Genomic DNA, 20,278 nt, shown 5'->3' with positions numbered 1-20,278 from the left:
TAAAAATAAACACATTCAAGGAAGCTGAGTGGCAAAACCCAGCTGTTTTGGCAGGATATCTCCAAGATATAAAGCAGGGAAAAAAATGCACAGTGTATTTGGAAGTACAAATCTTGGCATTTCAGTGGTGTACTGATGGATTCAAGTAGGTGGTTTTTTGGAAGAATGCTCTCCCACTTGGCATGCTTCACAATGAGTGTGGAATTATACTCGACTTGCCAATTGTTAAAAATGTGATTTCATAAGTCAAATAAGATGGGTAAATCAAGGTCAAGAGTAATTTTCAAACCGACAGATACTTAACATTTATTCAAAAGCAATGGATTCACTGACAAACTGTGTGCTTATGGTTGTTTTTGTTTGTTGACTTGGCTGCTTTGAATGCTAAGTCGGGGAGGCAAACAAAGCAAACGCAGGACAAGTTGATCAATGATCTCCCAGAGTTCACGGAGGGGCCGCGTAAGGGTTTTAACCAAGGCTGGCTTAACCACCAAAGGAACAAAAACCTCCATTACCTACTCCCGCCTAGCCCACCGATGAGACACCAAATTAAGGTCAATGAAACCACCAACTAGAGATTGATCATCAGGACATCAAAGTCACTGATGTAAATCCAGCCTTTTTCAGACATCTGGGGTATTGATACAAGCCTCTCCCAGAGGAGAGTTGCTGGTTAGAAACCGATATTCCTCATGGCGTGGGGGGTCCTCTGACCCACCTTCTACAAAGACCTGCGAGGTCTGAAAAGTATCTCATCGCGAAAGGGTTGAAAAGTTTATCCGCATCATCCTCTACAGACTTGCCAGGTGAGGCTCTTACGCAACTGTGCAAAGTTCAAACTGGCTTTGCTGTCCCAAAGTTACACTCAAGGACACGTTTAGATCACAGCAGCCTTTACTTCAGATAAATCAATCAAGCGCATGAAAGCAGCTCATTGTTTCCAGTGGTCAATGGAAATATGATAAACAATTACACAAACAGTAAGTTCCTTTCACTTGGAGCATGACAGGCCCTGTGGCTCCTCCCCTGCCCTGTCACTAGAGTATTTTGGTTCAAGTTCCACTGCGGCATCCGGCTGTGTTGCGGTCTCGGTTTCACCTCCCACTTCCTTTTTTTGGCCCTGACGTGTTTCCGCCCCTGAATTAGAATCAACTCTTTCCACACAGAGTTGTGATATCAGGCCGTCTTCCTTCTCTTGTCGACAGTGTTCGGAAACTAATAAGAAACCCCCTGGTAAAGCTAAATTCTACCTCCCAAATCCTTTGCTCCGTACCACGTGACAAGAGATACGGGCCGAGATCAAAACCCTAAGCAGCTGGTGTAACACAAAGAGGAAATCTCGCTCTCTAACGTAATGATAAGATAAAGGCAAAGAGGGCTCGCTTGTGCAAGCTTGAAGAATGTATGCTGTTTAGTAATTGCTGATAGAGTAAAAGTGAGGAGAAATCTTTCATATTTGTCTACTGACAGATTCTTCTTCTTCCATTTCAGGCATCTGAGCATCCTCTAGTCTTTGTAGTTCTGGGTGAGAAACTGAAGAGTAGCCACGGGCTCTCCCAGATCAAAACTTGTGATGAAGGCTTGAAAATCCCATTTACCTGTGGGAGCGGGGAGACAAACACAAAGATATTTATAAGTATTTACAGACACTTGGAGGGGAAATGTACTCACTTTTCACTCTGATCTGAAACCGTTTTCAGATTGATTTCAATAAATTATTATTATCTGTTAGATAATAAGCAATATTGTATATAAATAAAGTACATTTTAGTCTCCGGTGGATTACAAGAGCATTTCTTATGACCACTTGGTCTGTGTTTAGGGCATCTGAGGCCTAACTGAGCAGCACATGGCTCTGGGATGTGAGTCACTGAGAACAGCACTGCTGAAAATAAAACATGTTGCTGTAATGATGGAGGTGGGAACGCAAGGACGTATTGGCAAGAAGATATGATTCAATCGCCTGGACTGTTTTTTTTCTTCCCTCCCCTTTTAAACAAACACCAGACGGCCATCCGGCTGGTATGACAATATCACTTCTTAGATTTTGACAACCGCTGATTCCCTGCAGCTTCCTCTCCCTTAACACACAAAAAAAGGACGAAAAAAAAAAAATCACAATTATCATTCCAGGGAAAGAAAACCCTGCATGCTTTCAACTTGCAAACTTCAACAGCAGAACGAATGTCTGTCTATCTGTGTCTTCATATGTTTGGGTGCGCGTAAGACAATGCTTTGCTGCTTTGCTCTGTAATCCAGGGAATCACTGACATCCTGGTATTTCCGTATGCGCAGTAATTACATTAACAGCTGCTCAAGAATAGCGTCGGAAAGTCATCTTTTGAATAGAAAGCCAACTATTGAAATAGTCCAAATCTGTAGAGAGAGTGGCCTCACAGTTTGGGGTCAAATCTGACTATGCCTGGATAGAAAAAAAAAAAAAAATTACTGCTTTTGACCTCTCGCTGCAGCTGCTTTACAGGCCCTCACTGTAGCTGTTTTCACCATCAGAGAGCCACATTTGTATCCTCCGGCATTTTTGAATGAGATATGGGAGAAGAAATACGCTTTGCCAGTGCCACAGACATCAAGTGCACTCACCCACCCCCTACCCCATCAATGCAGAAACAAATCAGAAGGGTTCATTTACATGTAGCACAAAATGTCTTGTACATGGTTATAATTTTCACGCTTTTTCCAGCAGACATTACTGCACCTAGCTCCTATCAAATTTTAAAGTCGAGTATATATATTTGATATACGTTTTAATAATTACACAACCGTTTCCCCCGATTCTCACCAATTTGATTTAGCTTTTAAGACTGACACCTCAGAGTGTTCGCAACTTCGGGTCAAGTTCTGAGCTCAGCTGGGGCGGGTGGGGGGAAAATGATGAATAATAACTGGGAGATGAGCAGATGAGTACCCGAATCTTGCCAGGTCCTCTCCTTGAATGAGAGCTGCCTGGAGAAAGGTCTCTGATAATCAAGTGAGGGCAATGGAGTCAAGTGACCTATCTGTATGATAGGGCATGCTTCCAGTGCCCCTTCTGGTCTGTGCTTCAGTCACAGATAATGCACCGCCTCTGCAGATCCCCTGCATGTCCACAATAAGGTCCCTCACACCCTTAGAGACACCACTTAAAAAAAAAAAATTAAAAAAAAGGGGTGAGGGGACAGACGGCAGCTATATCCCTATTTTGCCTCAATATAGGGATATAGTTGATGAGTCATGTGGCAGAGTTGAACCTCATGACAGTCATGCTTTAATATTCAAACTTTCACTTACCCTTACTCATAGGGAAAAACCTACCATAATACAAGGAAACATTTCCTCTAATAGAGCATGTCACACTGGCGATTGTTTTATTGTAGCATGATGATCAAACAGAGAGTAGAAACCAGGCGCTGCTTGTAAGGCTTTACCCACATAATCCCATCTAAAGCTGTGCAATCATTGGGCAAAATCCAAAATGAGGCAAATTCAGAATATCTAGTGCTATCACACTGGCTGGTACCCCGCAAACGCCTAGACTCGTAAGTGACCTTAAAATAGGCTGGTGCCTGTTTGTAGTGCCGAGACGCGTTTCCGCCTCTCCCATCTGCGTGTTCATGGAAAGGACAGATAGTGTGGGACCTGAGGGCGATCTTAAAGTCTTCCTGCCTCTCCTTTTGTTTCCACCTTGCTTCCACGTCTGGGCATGGCAGAAAGATCAGGACTGCTGTGAGGTGACACAGAACTGCTACATTTAGTGGTGTGGGCGGTGTCCCTGTTAAACCTCTTACAGTGTCTCAGAAATACTAAAAAAACCCAAGTGATGCTGCTTTGTGGTAGTGTCGAAGGAATCATATCAGGCTAAGAGCTCTTCACGCAGGATTCATAGTTATAACTAAAGCAAAACGCAACCTTAATTTCTTTGTATCTGTCAGAGGTCAGGGGTCGGACACAGAACAGTTCTTCGGGGATGCTTAAACAGGGTCAGTGTGAGTGTGTCGGAGCTTACCGTAAACACAGCAGTAGCTAAAGCGCTTCAATCTTGAGGGGAATTGTTGAATTATAGTTGGCCACTCTGTTTCTCTCTATGCTGGAAATACTGAGTTTCCAATTATATAAAACGGAGAGGAGAGAGCTCATCACACTGGAGAGGCAGGACCGGATAATGACTAGCATCGAGAAATGACTCAAAGAATTATTTTTCATAACAGTTTATCGGAATAATCAACTATTCTCGTGAATATATCATCTCTGGAACACCTTCAGGGTGCTTCTTCAAATTTGGCACAAATGTTGACTCATAATTACAATTTGGTCTTTTTGACCTGGCAAAAAAAACAACCAAAACATGTTTTGGCCACAACTGAAGAATTCATAGGATCATTTTGAAAAACTCCCATACAAACCACTAAATGAAAGATCAACTTCGCTGACACATCATATTGATCTGCAACATTTTCCTGGCTGTCCATCAACACCGTAACTCATGAAGATAAGCAGGGATTCTTAGCATATCTCATATTTGGTCAGATGCAGAATTGGTGACACTAATCTTTGCTTCCCACCTTTAAACGCCGCTGCTTCTTTGAGGCAACGTCCATATATGAAACACTGTCAACACAGATTTATTGTTAAATTGTATTTTATTGTTACATTTCATTATTGGATTTTATTCAATTACTCCAAAATCCTCATTACTTTTTTAAAAAAAGTGTGCAACTCTCATTTTCATTATCAATTGCTGTGTTTTCTTCACTCATCCCAAAGGAAATTATGAGAAGCTGGAAGCAGCAGATATCTTTCTGATTTTCATGAGTTTCTTAATTATCAACTAAGTGACTCATTAACAAATTACTTCACTTATACTTATATTGTGTCAGCTGGAAGTAACCCATTTTAGAAATACTATAAAGATATTTGTGGATAAGGGAAGTTGAGGAAAAGTCAAGACACTTTAACTTTTACTCCGAGCCTGTCAAGACTCTGTAAAAAAAAAAAAAAAGACACATAGAAAAAACACAACCAGCCAAAATTCAACACGTTAAAGTGTTCCTTTAAGGCAGCCGACTCCTGGCTGAAACTCAGGCCTGCTGTAGCAACCAAATCCTGGCTCTCTTGACTCCACGCAGCTCTGATTAATGGTAGAGGCTGTGGGTGGGTGGTAGACATGGATCTGCCCATTATCACACTGCAACATTGCAAATGGCTTCAATTACTGTGGAGTGTGCTGAGCTGGCAGTAGGGGCTCTAGGAAGCAAGATAGGCAATGTGTACGATCCAGCAGCTAACGCCACTGTGAGCCATTCATTCGCATGACGTGACTGTCGCCTTCCCAACAATTTATCAGGGACAAAAAAAAAAATAATACAGAACACATGGCCAATTTTTTTTTTCATTCTTATCTTCTCTTTTTTACTCATCATAGTTTTTGCTTCTGATCAGTCGATACCAGCTGCTGAGCTTCAAGTCAGGACGTGGAATGCTCGACGCGCGAACAGCGTATGTGCAAACTAACGTGTAGGCTGAAACATCACCCCAAGGCTTCTCTCGAGGCCTTGGGGTTTCCCTCCCGGCATTGTAACACTGTTTCCCTTGACAAACTGACTCGTCGGCACCAAACAGTAGCAGGACATATTAAGGGCTTGCCAAGTGGCTGACAAGTATCACAAGGGTCTGAGTGCCCACGGCTGCCCCCCTCCCCAACCCTGGCACGGGGGCAGCCTCCAGTCAGGGACAGCCAGAGCAATGGGGATTCCCTACGATGACGCCCCTGTGCCCCATGCCAAGAGCGCAGCCCCCCTGTAGTTCCTTGTGTAACAAACCAGCTGTCCCCATCAGTTCAATGACCCACATTCATAACCTTAACGCAGGAGGCACTGCCGACTCCCACGGCTCCTCGCAACAGCCCTGCTCCACCTCTAATTGTTCACCCCCTTTATTAGTAAAGTGATGGCCAGAGATGAAAAGAAAACAGAGAAAAAATCTGAGATGAAATTGAGTCAATGACTGCACTACTGGAAGTGGAAAACGATCATTAGGAGTCTTCCACCCACGGCTAAATGCTCTCCCTTCGCAAATCACATCAATTAATGTCATGGGCTATGAAAAATTCTCTCTGTGTCATACCACATGGAGGGAGGACAGACGCTAATAAGTGAACATACTTAACGGAGGAGGTGGGGAGGCATGGGATTCCCTCCGTTCCTCTTCTCCGTGCGGGATTAACGAGCTCCGGGACAATTGGGCAAAAATAAGGAAGCAGGTAAACCAGAGAATAGGGCCTGAAATATCCCACATGTTTTGTTTCTGCTCATACACCACGACTAGGCTTTCATTCTTAATGTGTAAAACACTATTGTCAATTATCTATTCTCTTGACATATTATTGTGTCCAGAACTGACCCATCAAATGAAGCGCGTGATTATCCGGGAGAATTTTTTTAATTTCATTTCCCTTGTATCGACAGAGCAGCTAGCAGGAGAGAGGAAGTCTTACAGCGGGAGTTACGCTCATCCACTCGATTAAGGATGGGTGGATCCACTCAGTTCAAATGCTTCATAACGAGTGGGCAACTTCTGTGTGAGAGCAGTTTATTTTGCACAAGAATACATTAAAAATATTCTAAATAGTAAACTATTATTCATGCTAGTATTACTTCAGCTTAACCAGCTGTGACATCGCGAATGCCCCAACGATGCGGCAAGAGTTCATCGCAACCTCCCCAAAGTGCGCCGAATAAGTAACATACTACAAACTATATCTCTTTTGACACTTCTTTTTCCAAAGGTTTCAACATCAAACAGACCTCAGCCTAATGTGCCCGGATTGTTTGCTGACAAAGCTGTCAAAACTTCAAACAGCCGAGACTGGCAGCTCCACTTATTCACGGCCGCAGCGCTTGAAGTCTCAAACCACCCTGATCTCCCCTCAAATCACCGGCTGTGACCTGACTCGAATAGACAGATAGACACGCCTCCTGTGAGGTGCTGTACTGTGCATCCAAGTGCTACAGCCCACCTTCCCACACAGACTTCAGGGGGATGGAAAAGTACGAAAAAAAAGAAATAAATCCAAAAGCGTAAACAAAACAATACCTCTGCAAGACAAACAAGGTTGAATCAAAGGATGTATGGATATAATATCATCAAACTAAAACGACCTTTCACGTGGAAGCATGTGACGTAGTTGATGGGCCTTTTAGGTTTGGCGGAGGTTAACAAGACGTGGTCAGGCAGACTCGTGCAGGTGTGCGTGGGAGCCAATAATACTTGTCTTGATCCCGCAGGCATTAACGCTGCAGCAGACTTACTCACTAACCTCATTAACATTTCCCTTGTTAAGTTCAAGCATTTGGAGAAAATTATCTTCCTAAAGCAACTCCGAATGCTTTGATTAAAGCATCTTAATTGTGAATTATGCAGAATGACATGGGTCTTTATGAAACAAAGGCAGCACAGTGAATCGCAACACTAACAAAGATCAAGTTTATAGTAAAACGTACTCAATCAACACAGATATTTCAGGAGTTGCAGAGCCTAATGTGGAAATATTACACCCTAAATTAAGGAGTACTCCCTCTAAAGGAAATGAATATTGTAAAATGACGTGGCTTCTTATTGTCTGTTCCAAAAATACTTTCCCAAAAACCACAAAAACCTATAATGTGAGAGGAACTGTTAGGTTTCAATTCCTTGCTGTAAACTTTCATTGCTGATTCAACAGATAGATGCTGGCAACCAGCCACTGTTGGTATATGATAGATGATACTGCAGTGGGAAAACAATGTAGCAGACTGAAGAAGCTGGTGAGTGGAGTTATTACCCCGGGATGCCTCCTCCTGCTCCGTGAGTGACACAGACGCGTCTGGAGGCTGCTCGAACAACATGAACTGGTAGCGGTGAAAACCAGAGTTCGATGGCGGGGTTGGCGGCTTATAATCTGTACGAAAAACCAAAGAATCAGAATCAGGAGAGCTGAGAGTGGGGACTGGCATTTTATAACAATTGACTGTAAGTGTGTGCTAAATCTTTGACATCCCAATTCTTTTTGTTGTGCAGCAAAATCCACGTGGATTATTTAAACCAAAGGGAGCTGTACGGCCATAAAAATCGTTAACTCTGAATTCTGAGAATTCTTTAGTCAGTCTGGGTTGTGGGTAATAAACTGGCTACAGATTTTCTTTGGATAAATCCTCTTTAATCATCACCAACACTGCAAGACAGTAAACATAACCAGCTCCACGGGGGAGGATGATGGCGGCGTGTGCATCTCTGTGTGTGTATGCGAGTACTGGTGCACTTTTTAAGCCCTTTAAATTCACAATAGTGGGAAGGAATTAAAATTACTCTGAGGAGAGGGGTCACGAAAGAGTGACTTAAAGGTTATACAGGAAAAATGTTAAATTCCTCCAAGTGATACAAAAATACTGAAATACTTTAGCATAAATTATAGTAAGACTTAAATCTACAAGTCCAAACAATAATATGGAATTATTCCAACTAATTATATATAATATATACCAGAGCAAATTGCACAGCCTACACACAATCAATGAGTCAGATCAACTTTCTGGAATTAAACTAAACCTGGGAGTAATGAAGCCAAGGTTACACAACGAATAGTCAATAGAAGATCTTACTTACCAGTGAGGGATGTTCCTTCTATTTGTCCTTCCTTGAGTGCACTGCCCTGGAATTTAAAACACAAAAGTTAGCCGGGCAAATTATGAAGCACAGCCTGTTTGTTTTGTGACAAACCCAGCGATAGCAAAGATTTGATAAGAAAGACAAAACAGACAGCAAGCACAGGCTGCTCTTCTTTCAGATTTATGCTCCCATAGGCAAATGTTCTACATTCAATTAGTCCAGTCTTTATAACCACAAAGGCTGGCCATTTAATTTATTTCAAGCCAATGCTAGTAGACTGTATCCTGCTGAAGTAACAGCAAGCTCGAGATCCAATAAACAGTGAAATATTTGGCGATTATTGGGGGAAAAAAAGCTCCAGTACAAGCTTGCATCCACACTGCAGGTTAAAGTATGTCAAAATTAAATATATAAAAGACCAGGTATTTTAATATCAGAATACAAGAGACAATTTTCAGACAAAAGACAGTTCCCAAGCAAATTAAACTACTGAGAAGATTTCCAATTTCCCATATTATTAATTGTATATTAACTTCTTGTTGCCTAGAAACAGATATCATGTAACCCAATGTGAAGTGCAGATATTTTCATAAGCATTTTCTGCTGTATATTTGTCAGGTTAAACTCCCTCAGCCCCAGGAAGCACACAGTCAGGCACTTCACACTGCAAATTGCACACAGGCATGTTTGTTTAATATACTTGGCTATTTACTGCAAGACGGCTGCATCCTTGAGTGGGTGGAAAAGGACTAAATATGCTGTCTGTGAAATGGCCCAAAACCCACTTGAGGTAAGCGTGGAAGTCCCCATCACAGACTGGAGTATGTGGTCTCAGCACCTATTTCTGTCCTCTTTTTGCCACGCACAGGCTCCCCCTACAGGCTGACGGGGGTACTGCGTTAACAAGCAGCACCAAGGACAAAAGACAGGCAGGACCAAGCTGCTTTTCCCCCCCAATCTCAGCTTGAAATTCAAGTTCCAGTTTAATAAGAACACATATCCACAGAGAATAAAAACTGTAGTAGGACAGCAGCCCAGAGCAGAAGAAGGTAAAGCAGAAGGATAAAAACAGAAATAATGTTTTAATTTTCATCTTGGGAATGGTGCATCCAGATTATGATTATGATATATGTTTTGAAGAGGATAAATGCATCCAACTGTTGGAACGACATCTTTTCGAGGACACTAATAAACACTTTCAATGCCTATCCAGGTTTCTTGACAAGTAAATTAAAAGCTTTATTTTGCTATTTACTCATACGTGGGACAGGGGACTATTTAAAGCAGACCAACCATAGTTTGACTTCTCTCTTTGCTTCTTGAAGACTGCAGCTGTCACCTCGCAGCAGATGAAATGTACTTTGAGGATGATAACGGTTCATAATGCCAATTAAAATGCTAAAACTACAGTTATAAGCACACAGAGTGTGCAGGTCTATGTCAGAATGACTGAGATGCACAAACGACCTTAGCATATTACTATCAGTTTCAAATAGTAATTCACTCTTTCAGCAGATTTAAAGCATGCATTCTGTATCGTGCATATGCTCTTATCTATAATCCTGTAACCTCTCTTTAAAAATAACAGCAAGCATTGGAGTGTTTACACAGACTGATCAAATTCAGAAGATTAGTTTCAAATGTGAGTATCTTCATCCACCGATCGGTGAGAAAAAAAAAAGCTTTATTTAGAAATAGCAAGTGTCCTGCAGCCTGCAGAATCCAAACCCATTGCCATAGCAACAGGTAGTCAACATTTGAACGTGCAACATTTTCCCACATCTTAATGCTCAGTTCTCGCTCATCCTCCCAGGCACCCTGTGCCCTTTTAATTTCATTATAATACATAGTGTATAAACAACAGCAAATGAATAAAATATTGAAATTTAGCCAAATAATAAAAGAAGTCAATAATATGCGGAGTCAATAATATGCCGATCTAACACACAATCACATATATTATTATTCACAAGAAATCAAAAAAAAAATAAAAAAAATCACAAAAGTAGTTTAAGGGTTGGAGTGATTAATCTGTACGGAGCAGAGCTGCTATCACAGTCGCTGTGACCGAACAGGGCCGTGCTGGGGTTGCTGATCCTAATGTTCACTGGGGAGTGACGCACTTACTCACTGTGACCCACAGGGCAATCTCACATGGGGGGCGGCCTCCCTCAGGGACTTGGTTGTGGGGTGTGACGCCAAACATGACAAGTTGGCATCGCTGAATGACAGCCACGATCTGTGTTAATAACCTTTATGAAGAAATGCCCATTTTAAGGTATGGGTATGTGTAGCATGTTATCCTTGCAGTATTTATGATAATAAAAACAAAAAAACATTTGGATCTTTTGAAGTTGTGGAAAAAAATACTGAAAATTCAAAAGACAATCATCAGGCTGGACCGTGGAACAGTTTAATCAGACTAAAAACTTTAAGCATAAAATGATTTTCGTATTAACCCCACCCATGAAAAATCTGTGAGTGATTCATCTGATTGTTGATGAAGAAAGAATCCAAGACTGAGATTCACTAGTATGCCAAGAGAATTTGAATGCTGCTTATAAATCTGTAACATTTATAGAAAAAAAAACCTTCTGTAGTGAAAATAAGCATAATATTACTTTACTAACCGAGATAACCTAAGACATCAAGATACTCTGAGGCACGATATCCAAGACTTTATACACTGAAGCTGTTTTCACACCTAAACTCTGAAATAAGTCAGAGGAGTCAGGTCGGGACATCGTTTGAAGTTGCCCTTTCTAACAGTAGCACGCAGCAGGAGATAGTCTGCCTCAGCTGCAGTCTCACAACTTGAAATGCTCCGGTTCGTTTAGAAGAGGGAGCTGTCTGCATTTAACTGCAAGGACACATGATCCCCAGGCTGTTACCTGCACTATTAACACATGGACTTCACACTGACTTTGCACTACGGGGATCTAGCAGGTTAAATTTGTCAGGTAATTTCTAGAAAGGTAAATGGAGTAAATGACTCTAGGTGACTTGATCTATAACACAGATCTATAAGTAAAACATAGATATTAGAAGAAATGGTTTAATGACTGTGTAATAAAGGGCTTGATGATATATTTTCCACTCTAACATATACACATAAATTGTATATTAACACTATAAACTTCTTCCTTTCTCTTAAAAAATACAGTTTCCTCAAAAACATGCCCAGGGAATAAACAGTGCAACGCTTTTGCTGTACAAAATCTATGTTCACCAGCAGTTGTATTTTTGGCTTGTTTTTTTTTTTACCTCAAGCTGAAGATAAAAGACACATTGCATAATGCAGATGTCAGAGAAAACAGTTGTTTTCAGCTATTTTCTATATGCTCGACCATAAAGCCAATGTGAAAAACGCAGCTTATTCATTGAAAACATTCAAACATAGATCTTCTATCATTAGCTGTTCATGTAAGAAATGAGCTCAGATTGAAGCGCTGTGTAGAAAACCAGCAGAACATTAAAATCAGGATCTTTACAAAATAAAGAAAAAAAGCCTAATGGAGTACTCACGGCTAATATGTCAGTGTTTTAACTGTTGTGCTATTTCAGCAGCTGAAAGTTGAAAGACACTAGAAACAGCTTCATTCTCTATGCAAGACAAACATTACCACTGTTTCCCTGTAAGTATTTTCTCATTTACATTTTAAATGTCTGTGTTCGTGAGATTCTTCTATGCTCATTCACTGCACTTAAAACACAGATACCACCAAGCTTTCTGTTCATAATGCAGTAATGCACTGCTCACCATGCATAAAAAACATGGTGATGGGTATTAAAGTTTCATACCAACACATATATTCATAGTACTGTATGCTCATTGAAGTAAATATCTAATCAGTCAATCAAGTCAGGAAATAGACGACTTGCTGAAGTTCAAAGTGAGCATCACAGAAGGGATGAAAGGTGACTTAAGTGACTTTAAATGTGTCACAGTTGTTGGCGGCAGACCGGATGGTTTGAGTATTTCAGAAACTGCTGATATACTGGGATTTTCCCACACAGCCATCTCTAGGGTTTACAGAGAATATCTGCCGGCAGTTGTCTGAGTGAAAATGCGTTGCTCGTACAGGAGGTCAGAGGAGAATGGCCAGACTGCTTTGAGCTGATTGGAAGGTAATAGTAACTCAAATGCCCGCTGGTTACAACCAAAGTATGCAGAAGAGCATCTTTGAATACACAACACGTCAAACCTTGAAGTAGATGGGCTACAGTGGTAGATGACCACAATGAATGCATCTCCTGCCAGTTAAGAGCAGGAAACTGCAGCTACGGTACTGCCTAAATCTTCTGTTTCCAAAATTGTCCACTGTCTGGTCTAAGATTAGATTCTGCTGCGACATACTCAGTAAGGTTTGAATTTGGCGTAAACATGAAAGCATGGATCCATCCTGCATGTATCAATGGTTTGGGCTGGTGGTGTAATGGTGTAATGGTGTAATGGTGTGAGGGACATTGTTATTGGCACACTTTGAGTGTTTAAAATGTCGACTTGAGTATAGTTGGTGACCATGTAAGACCACAGTCCACTTCTGATAACTGTACTCAGCAGAATAACAATTATTTCTTGTTTCTTGTTTAATCTATGCTATGAATTTTTTAAATAATCACTGTAAAGTCAAATATTACGAATTCCTGAATTTTAATGCTCCAAACTCTTTCACCAAGAAACAATTTAAGTTCTTCTCTTTAGAAACTATAATGAAACAAACAAAGCATTTCATGGATTACCCAGACTAAGTTAACTCACCAGTAAAAAGACTCGAGTTATTTGGGAGATATTATAAGCAATGCATATGTCTCGTATCCTCATTTGAGGGGAATACCCATTTAAGCTGTGATAGTGAATCACACACTGAGCAATGTGGGAACACCAGCTACTAACAGAGATAAAAACTGAAAGTGTCAATGTGATTTATGCCGATGCACGAGGGTGTTTAAGTCTATCGAGGGGAGACTAACTAAATATCTCCTGGTATGCACTAAAAACAGTGAACAAGGAGCAGCAGTGGGATTGGAGATTTGACGCCTAAATGGGGCAGATTTGGTTTTTGTGTTGTTCAAGGTGGATCTCTTTTGTGCCACTCTTATCATAAAGGTGAATCCAAACAACATAATATTCTGCTGGTGGCACGTGCACTGGTAAAAAAGAAATTTACCACTTGTCTTAATTTAAGCTAAGTATTTTTGTTTCTTGATATGTTTGTGAGAGCGAGGCCACGCAGTGAACAGGGGGAACCCCCTTTGAAATGGAAGGCCTGAGTTCAAGACACTAGAGCAGGAAACGCACGCCCTTGGAGGTTGCCCTTAAAAAGACAGTGTCCCTGCAAGCTGTTGTAAAGCTGACCCCGACCTCTGAGCCACCCGCGAAGGCCAATCACGGCCAATCATACAAATATCAACATCTATATTCATTACACAGTTTAAACACATATGAAATATCATTAAGTTATAATCCAGAGTTCGTTTCCAGATCTTAAAGAAACAGCATTTACTAAATATTTGTTTTGTCACTCGTCTCGGCTCGTTAAATGTAGGAGCCAGTCACGTCTAACTTATGTGCGCCCAGCTGTGGTGTTACATTCATCGTGGCGTTGCTTGCCTTCATGTTTTACTGACTATTTCACACTCTGACTCAAACAAAGGCAGAAAGGATCCCAAACAACCTACACATTATGAGCAATGAATAATTTCTGATAATCTAGAAAAAGGCATGCGGCAGAGCTTTTTCTGTGGGTCACGTAAAAGCCTGACACGCTAACCACCAACCAGCAAATTTATCTCAATCCATAAAATGAATCAGAATTAGTTCAGACTTGATAGCGGTATTATTACCATCATGAAATTCTTAAAAAAGATAGTAGATGGGACCCCAGGCGCATCTCCGCTTTGTCTGAAAATGGTGAAACAAGGTGAGATGTGTCACTTTATGAAAGTGAGCTTAATGCTATACATGAATTTCTAACTTCTCTTGATCTTAGGGCAGTAGATGAGCAGTGTGTTTGTATAATGTGTCTACATAACTTCCGCTAGGAATCCTCCGACACGAGCCGATAGGTAGGAGTCCACAAAGAGGCGGTGGGTGGGTGCAGGGGTGCGGTTTCAGCAGGAATACCCGCTTGCCCAACAACCCTTCTCCTTCTCTATGTGGGTGAGTGCTTCCCTTTGTCAGCAAGAGTTACTCATGCACCTCCTTGTATATCCACCACTTCCCCCTCCCTTGCACACCCTGTAAACCCACACCTACGACAATCAGCACCCACGTCCTTCTAATGCAGTTCTGAGAGCATCATTCTCCCTTTTACTTGCAGTCAGGCTAACAGACGGGGAGAGAGAGCATGACAGATGGTGTTCACAGCTCTATTTCTGAGGCTGGACTTGTACTGCCACCGCCACCCCTCCCCTCCACCCTCCCTTGCCGATTCCACTCAAGCCAAGTGCTTATGACTACCTCCTCATCTTCGCCTCAGTAATCAGCCCATTCATTTGCAGGGTTATTGTGAATTAAAAGTCCTTGCCTCACAAGGAACCTCACGGTTTACAGGTTAAACACAGAAAAATCGCATCATTGCTCAACTACAGAACGTGTAATCCAGATATAAATGGAAAAAGCACCAAATTTATGTTCAAAATTATTCAGAGTTTAGGCAAAGTATACAACATTTTGCTTACAAAACAGTAAAAAATTATGCAGTAAATTAGAATATTTTGTGAGTCTGGATTCAGCCCCCACCCCCTTTCTTTTATGTCCCAAAATGCACAGGAACTATAGGAGCAGTGACCCAGTCAAAGGCAGGCTCTCCTATGCACGCTGTTGTCTTTATCAGCATAGCAGACATTCCCATCAGTCGAGTTCAAACTTGTGGCGTGTGCCACTTCTTTTACACCACAGGGGTTTCTCCGGTATCTCTACTCATGCTGAAAAGGTTTCCTCGAAATCCCCGTTTTAGTTTTTGCCCTGAGCAGCGATACTGGATGATTACAACACATAAACAGCTGCATGCATGACACCTTTTAATGACCTGATCCTCAGATAGGATGTGGAAACAATCTTTCAGCCGCCAACTTTGGCCACCAACTGTGACGCCATGTTTATGGCCATGTAAGTGTCATTCTCCTGCATAAAAGCTCAGATATGATCAATACTGGGCACCAAAAGCTTAGCAAAAACTGACAGCCAGCCAACAGTTTGTGAGCACTGTGGAAAAAGTTGCCAGTTTTCTAAAGGTTGTTACTTCATCTCAGATGGGTTACTTCATCCTTGCCAAACCTGTCCAGGCCCCATGCCAAACTTTAAACTAGAAGAAGGAACACTTGCGGTACACTCTTGCTTTTCCTCGTCTTTACTTCAGTTTTAGGACGATGGCACCAAGCAAGTATTCTACAGCCACACATTTGGGATTATGGTTGATCTGGCTTCATAAACTTTGGCTAACAACGGAGAAAACTAAAAGCCACTATGTGTTACAGTCTGGGGTACCACTCAGGATTTAATCGGGCTGACGTGTAACTGGTTTGTCATCTCACCCATGTGTTGTGACTGTGCCAATCCTCCTAATCAGCACAACAGTGACTGCTGAGCCTCCGAAGAAGTCGGAGGCTGATATAATTGAGCAATTTCACATATTGCTGTAAATCTGGTGGCCTAAAAGACAACAGGTATTGGCCAGAAGAATTTACAGATTCAACTGTGAACTCCTGCTACTATTTAGCCCACCTGAGGCACCTATCACTAAGCTGTTATCACATAAGCAAAGCATGCCTAAAATTTTCCTGGACTTAATGGACAGTCTAGTGCATTCCCCACTAGTGAGTGGGCTTCATGTTTTCCGTTGCCTGCATGCTCTGTATACACAGAGTATTTCCAGTAGAGTAACTGCAACTTAAGATAACAGCTTAAGATTTCATTACTGCTCTTTAAGGATCCCTCAACACGACTGCACATTAAAGATTATTCAGGGTTAGGAGGAAAGCCGCCTAACGTCTGATTTAGACTTCTATGGTGAATCTTTGTAGAGCCTACAACGCAAACTACGTGAGTGACTAATGCTGTTTTCAGCATTTGCACTTGTGTGTGGTGCATTATTTGTTAATTACCATGTGGTAGTGTTCTGGTGTTTTACATGCAATTCCCCCCGCAGCCGTCACGAGGAGCCACCTTTCTACCAACCAACAGAACCTACTCGTTTTTAGCTACACTGGATGTACGTGTTATGTTACTAATAATGCACAGTGAACTTTTCCTAGTTCTGCACATTGAAGGTTTTCCACTGGCAAACCAGCAAGATACTATTATTTTAATAAGCCCTAGTGAGTGCAGAGTGTTTGTCACATGGATAGCATTGCTTCATTAGCAGCTCAGGTAAACAACTTTAGCTTGCTGGTGGAAAGTGGGCACACAAAAAAGGTTACTATATTCTCTGGCGTGGCTTGTGTCTTTGTGGAGCTAGCTGCAAGACAGCAGGTATATAGAGTTTCTTTTTGCTTCATGATTTCTATTATAACAAAAATTAACTAATGCTGAAGAGTAGCTTCATAGCTAACAGCACACTACACTATTAACTAGGACTGGATACATTGATATTGCTGATGGCTCACTAACAGGCCTTGACAAAGCACAGTACTGCATGACCTGGGAGTTGCCAATATGTTCAGCCAATAAGCACAGCTTTTGCTTATTGGCTGAGCTGGTACTGAAAGGCTGACACTTTTAACATACGGGTTATGCTCATTTTTGTACAGTTAGTGAGGCAGCTGTACACCATCAAAATGCAGGAAAATGCACAAGTGGTAAACTTCATCTTATACATTCAAATATACTACAGTGATGGAATTATCAAGAGTTATCCAAGTAGTCACACACAGCTACAATGTCTTTAAAACATGTACTAAGTCAAAGCATTTTTAGTGGTATTTGTGGCTGTGTCTTTTGAACCGAATGGGATGGAATCTGGGGTGTATGGTTAGTAGAAAAATATAATTTGGAGGAGAGGGTAAAAGGAACTGGGGGCGTCATCCTTGATCTGCTTCAGTGCATGAACAAATTAAGCCACTTAACAATAGCCTGCTGGACTAATAGCTTCAGTAAAGAAACGCATTGGGCTTCGGTAATGAACCTGAGATGGAAACATAAACAGTCCAGTTATTAAGTGAACTCCAGCCACCGCTGAAATCACCTGACACACTGTGACATGCTAAACCTACACTCCTTTGGTAATGCTCATTAGCAGGGTGGGATGCTATTACTCAAATCACTGACTTAAGAAACTAGCCGCCCAAACTCATTATCGCACTCATCTATTCAGTCTAATTTGCACACATTACAAAGTGGCTGTGCTGGGCTGGTCATCTCAAACTCAGTGAGCAGATTGGGCCTAACAGGACAGAGTACAGGCCAAAGAGAGCTTTAATAAGCTAATTTTATCCAACCTGGGTGCTGCTTCCCTTACACCTACTGCGTGTGTGTTAGCAAGTATGGGTGCTGATGAGTCTGTACTTTAGTACTGTTGAGGGAAGCCCAAGCTTGAGTTCCCAAGGTAACAGTCGGTTTGAGTGGGGGCTGGCTGACTCATTTGAAGGGAATCCTGGAACCAGAACAAGGCTGCCCACTCGCCCCACCCCCAGCTTCATCAGCACAACAAGCAAACAAGGCGCTGACATGTCCCCATGTAGGGCTTCCCACTGACGGGGGTGGCACTGGAAAATCCCAGCCTGAGCTTGCCTACAAGTAGCATCAGAGGACATGCACGCACAAGCACGAGGCCTCCGCGCTTCATGGCTTCGCTGGTTTCTGCCGGCAAGACTGGAAATCCATGGAGATTGTAGATGAAGAAATTACAATAGAGCGGTAGGCCTACAAATACGTCGAGACACGTGCTGGATTTGATTAGTACATAAAAGCACGGGGGAGATGTAAGGGGGGCAGAGGAGGAGGTTGGAGCTTACTGACGAGTCCATGGCACTGAATTAAATCATCTTTTTTTTTTTAGCTGTGAACAGTGACACAAAATAAATGAGAATCAAAAACCTTGTGGGCTGGCACATGAAGTAGGAGGAAGGGAGTCAGAGGGAGAGGAGGATGAAGGAGGAGTAGGTGGACAAGAGAACTAACTCTTTCCCACACAGTTAATGGAATTATTAAGAAATTAAAAGAGATCAACAGGCGTGTAATTGACCATTTAATTAGCTCAAGGTCAGGTTGTTCTTTTGACTTTGGAGGGGCGGTTGGCCGAGGTCTAGATTCGTAGGAAAACTTTGGGCAAGCAGCTTACAATTTACAACAATTAAATCGTCACGTATTGTTTCCGCACAGTGGTAACACAGTCTTTCGATTAAATTAAGCCAAATATGCGTTATTCACAAAAAGCCAAAGTCATAAAGTCGACATACTATTAGAAAACACAATAAATGTTTTTGGAAAAAGTACATTCTGGCCACAAAACAGAAACTGTACATGTATATTCAGTAATCTCGCTGTGCAGAGTAGCCATTTGATTTGCTTCTGTCCACAGTTACATCTGTTGATAACTCCACAGTTCATTCAGTGTCTTTAGTCATTAACAACTGAGAGCTGGTACAAAGGGATTTAAGAGGCAGCATTACTGTTTTGAATCGCTGGATGTTTAATTCTTCTATTATAATTGAGGCAGGAGCGAGACAGAGGTTATGGTAACTGCTGGAAACCTGTCCCACTTCACAGAAAGGTTAATGAACCTTACAAGTCCTATGGGAGATGGAGTATGCTGTTAATTTGACAAACGTGGGAAATAAATGCTTTTATGCTTTTATTGACGGTGACCAATAGCGGCCTTTGCTGGAATGAAAGGTTTTAGTCTTTTAGGTGCTTTGCTATGAGGCAAAACAATAATGTGGAATGCATTTGTTGGAAGAAACTAAGTACATAATTGTTTGAATAGCAATTTCAGGCCAAAAAGCATCTTCATTATTAATTCCTACTTTTGGGGAAAATATACTGCGCAAAATGTACAGTAACCTAATTCATGTTATGAAACAGCTGCCTTTATTCTGAATACATTTGTGGGAATGAGGGATTTTTAAAAAGCTGTACTTTAAAATCTACATATTTCCACATTCCATTTTATGCACCATTGGTCTGGGTTTCATTTTAACAGGGCACCAAGGGTGTAATATGCTGACAGTTGGAGAGGATCATGTGAAACAGAGTTGGTGTTCACCTGAAATAGTCTGTGGGCTAGATGGAAACATCGCAAACGGCGGCTGTGATCTGATCAGGATGGGGTTTTAGGCACAGGACCAGCTATGTATACAGTACGCACGATTAAGAGATTAAATGGATAATCTCCTTCCCATTCAAAGACATTGATGGAGGCAGAGAGCTGGTTTCACAGACTTTCATTCTGGTTTTTAAATCTAACCCAAGAGATTCAAAATCCATGTTCATCAGCTGCTCACCTCTATGATCTCCCATAAAACAAACCTATAGAAAAGGGGTGAGCTTAAATCAATAGAGAAAAGGACAGAAAGCCTTCTGGAACAATTTAATTCGAAGAAGATACAACAACTCATGTTTTCCCCCCAGCAGGTGACACTGATACCATGAAATCCTCATAACAAAATGTGTCAATAAATGTTCTCTGATCTTCTA

The 20,278-nt window shown here is 41.6% G+C and overlaps 1 protein-coding gene across 2 annotated transcripts in view; it reads right to left on the bottom strand.

Moving 5' to 3' along the window:
- Window positions 1–143: 143 nt before the first annotated feature.
- pebp4 (phosphatidylethanolamine binding protein 4) overlaps window positions 144–20,278 on the bottom strand; it is a 53,511-nt gene continuing 33,376 nt past the window's right edge. The window contains exons 6-8 of one of the 2 annotated variants that reach the window (XM_082554051.1): window positions 8,638–8,683; window positions 7,817–7,933; window positions 144–1,598 (exon numbers count right to left, since the gene is read on the bottom strand). In XM_082554051.1, the coding sequence (XP_082410177.1) occupies window positions 1,507–1,598; window positions 7,817–7,933; window positions 8,638–8,683 (255 nt within the window). In that variant the 3' untranslated portion in view covers window positions 144–1,506. The remainder of the gene's footprint in view (window positions 1,599–7,816; window positions 7,934–8,637; window positions 8,684–20,278) is intronic. The other variant, XM_082554052.1, reaches the window with a different exon arrangement.

This window comes from Aulonocara stuartgranti (genome assembly GCF_965226115.1).
Source record: "Aulonocara stuartgranti genome assembly, chromosome: 12".
In the NCBI taxonomy this organism is placed as follows: Eukaryota; Metazoa; Chordata; class Actinopteri; order Cichliformes; family Cichlidae; genus Aulonocara; species Aulonocara stuartgranti.
The sequence above is the reverse complement of the archived record's forward strand: the minus strand, read 5'-3'. Positions and strand labels throughout refer to the sequence as shown.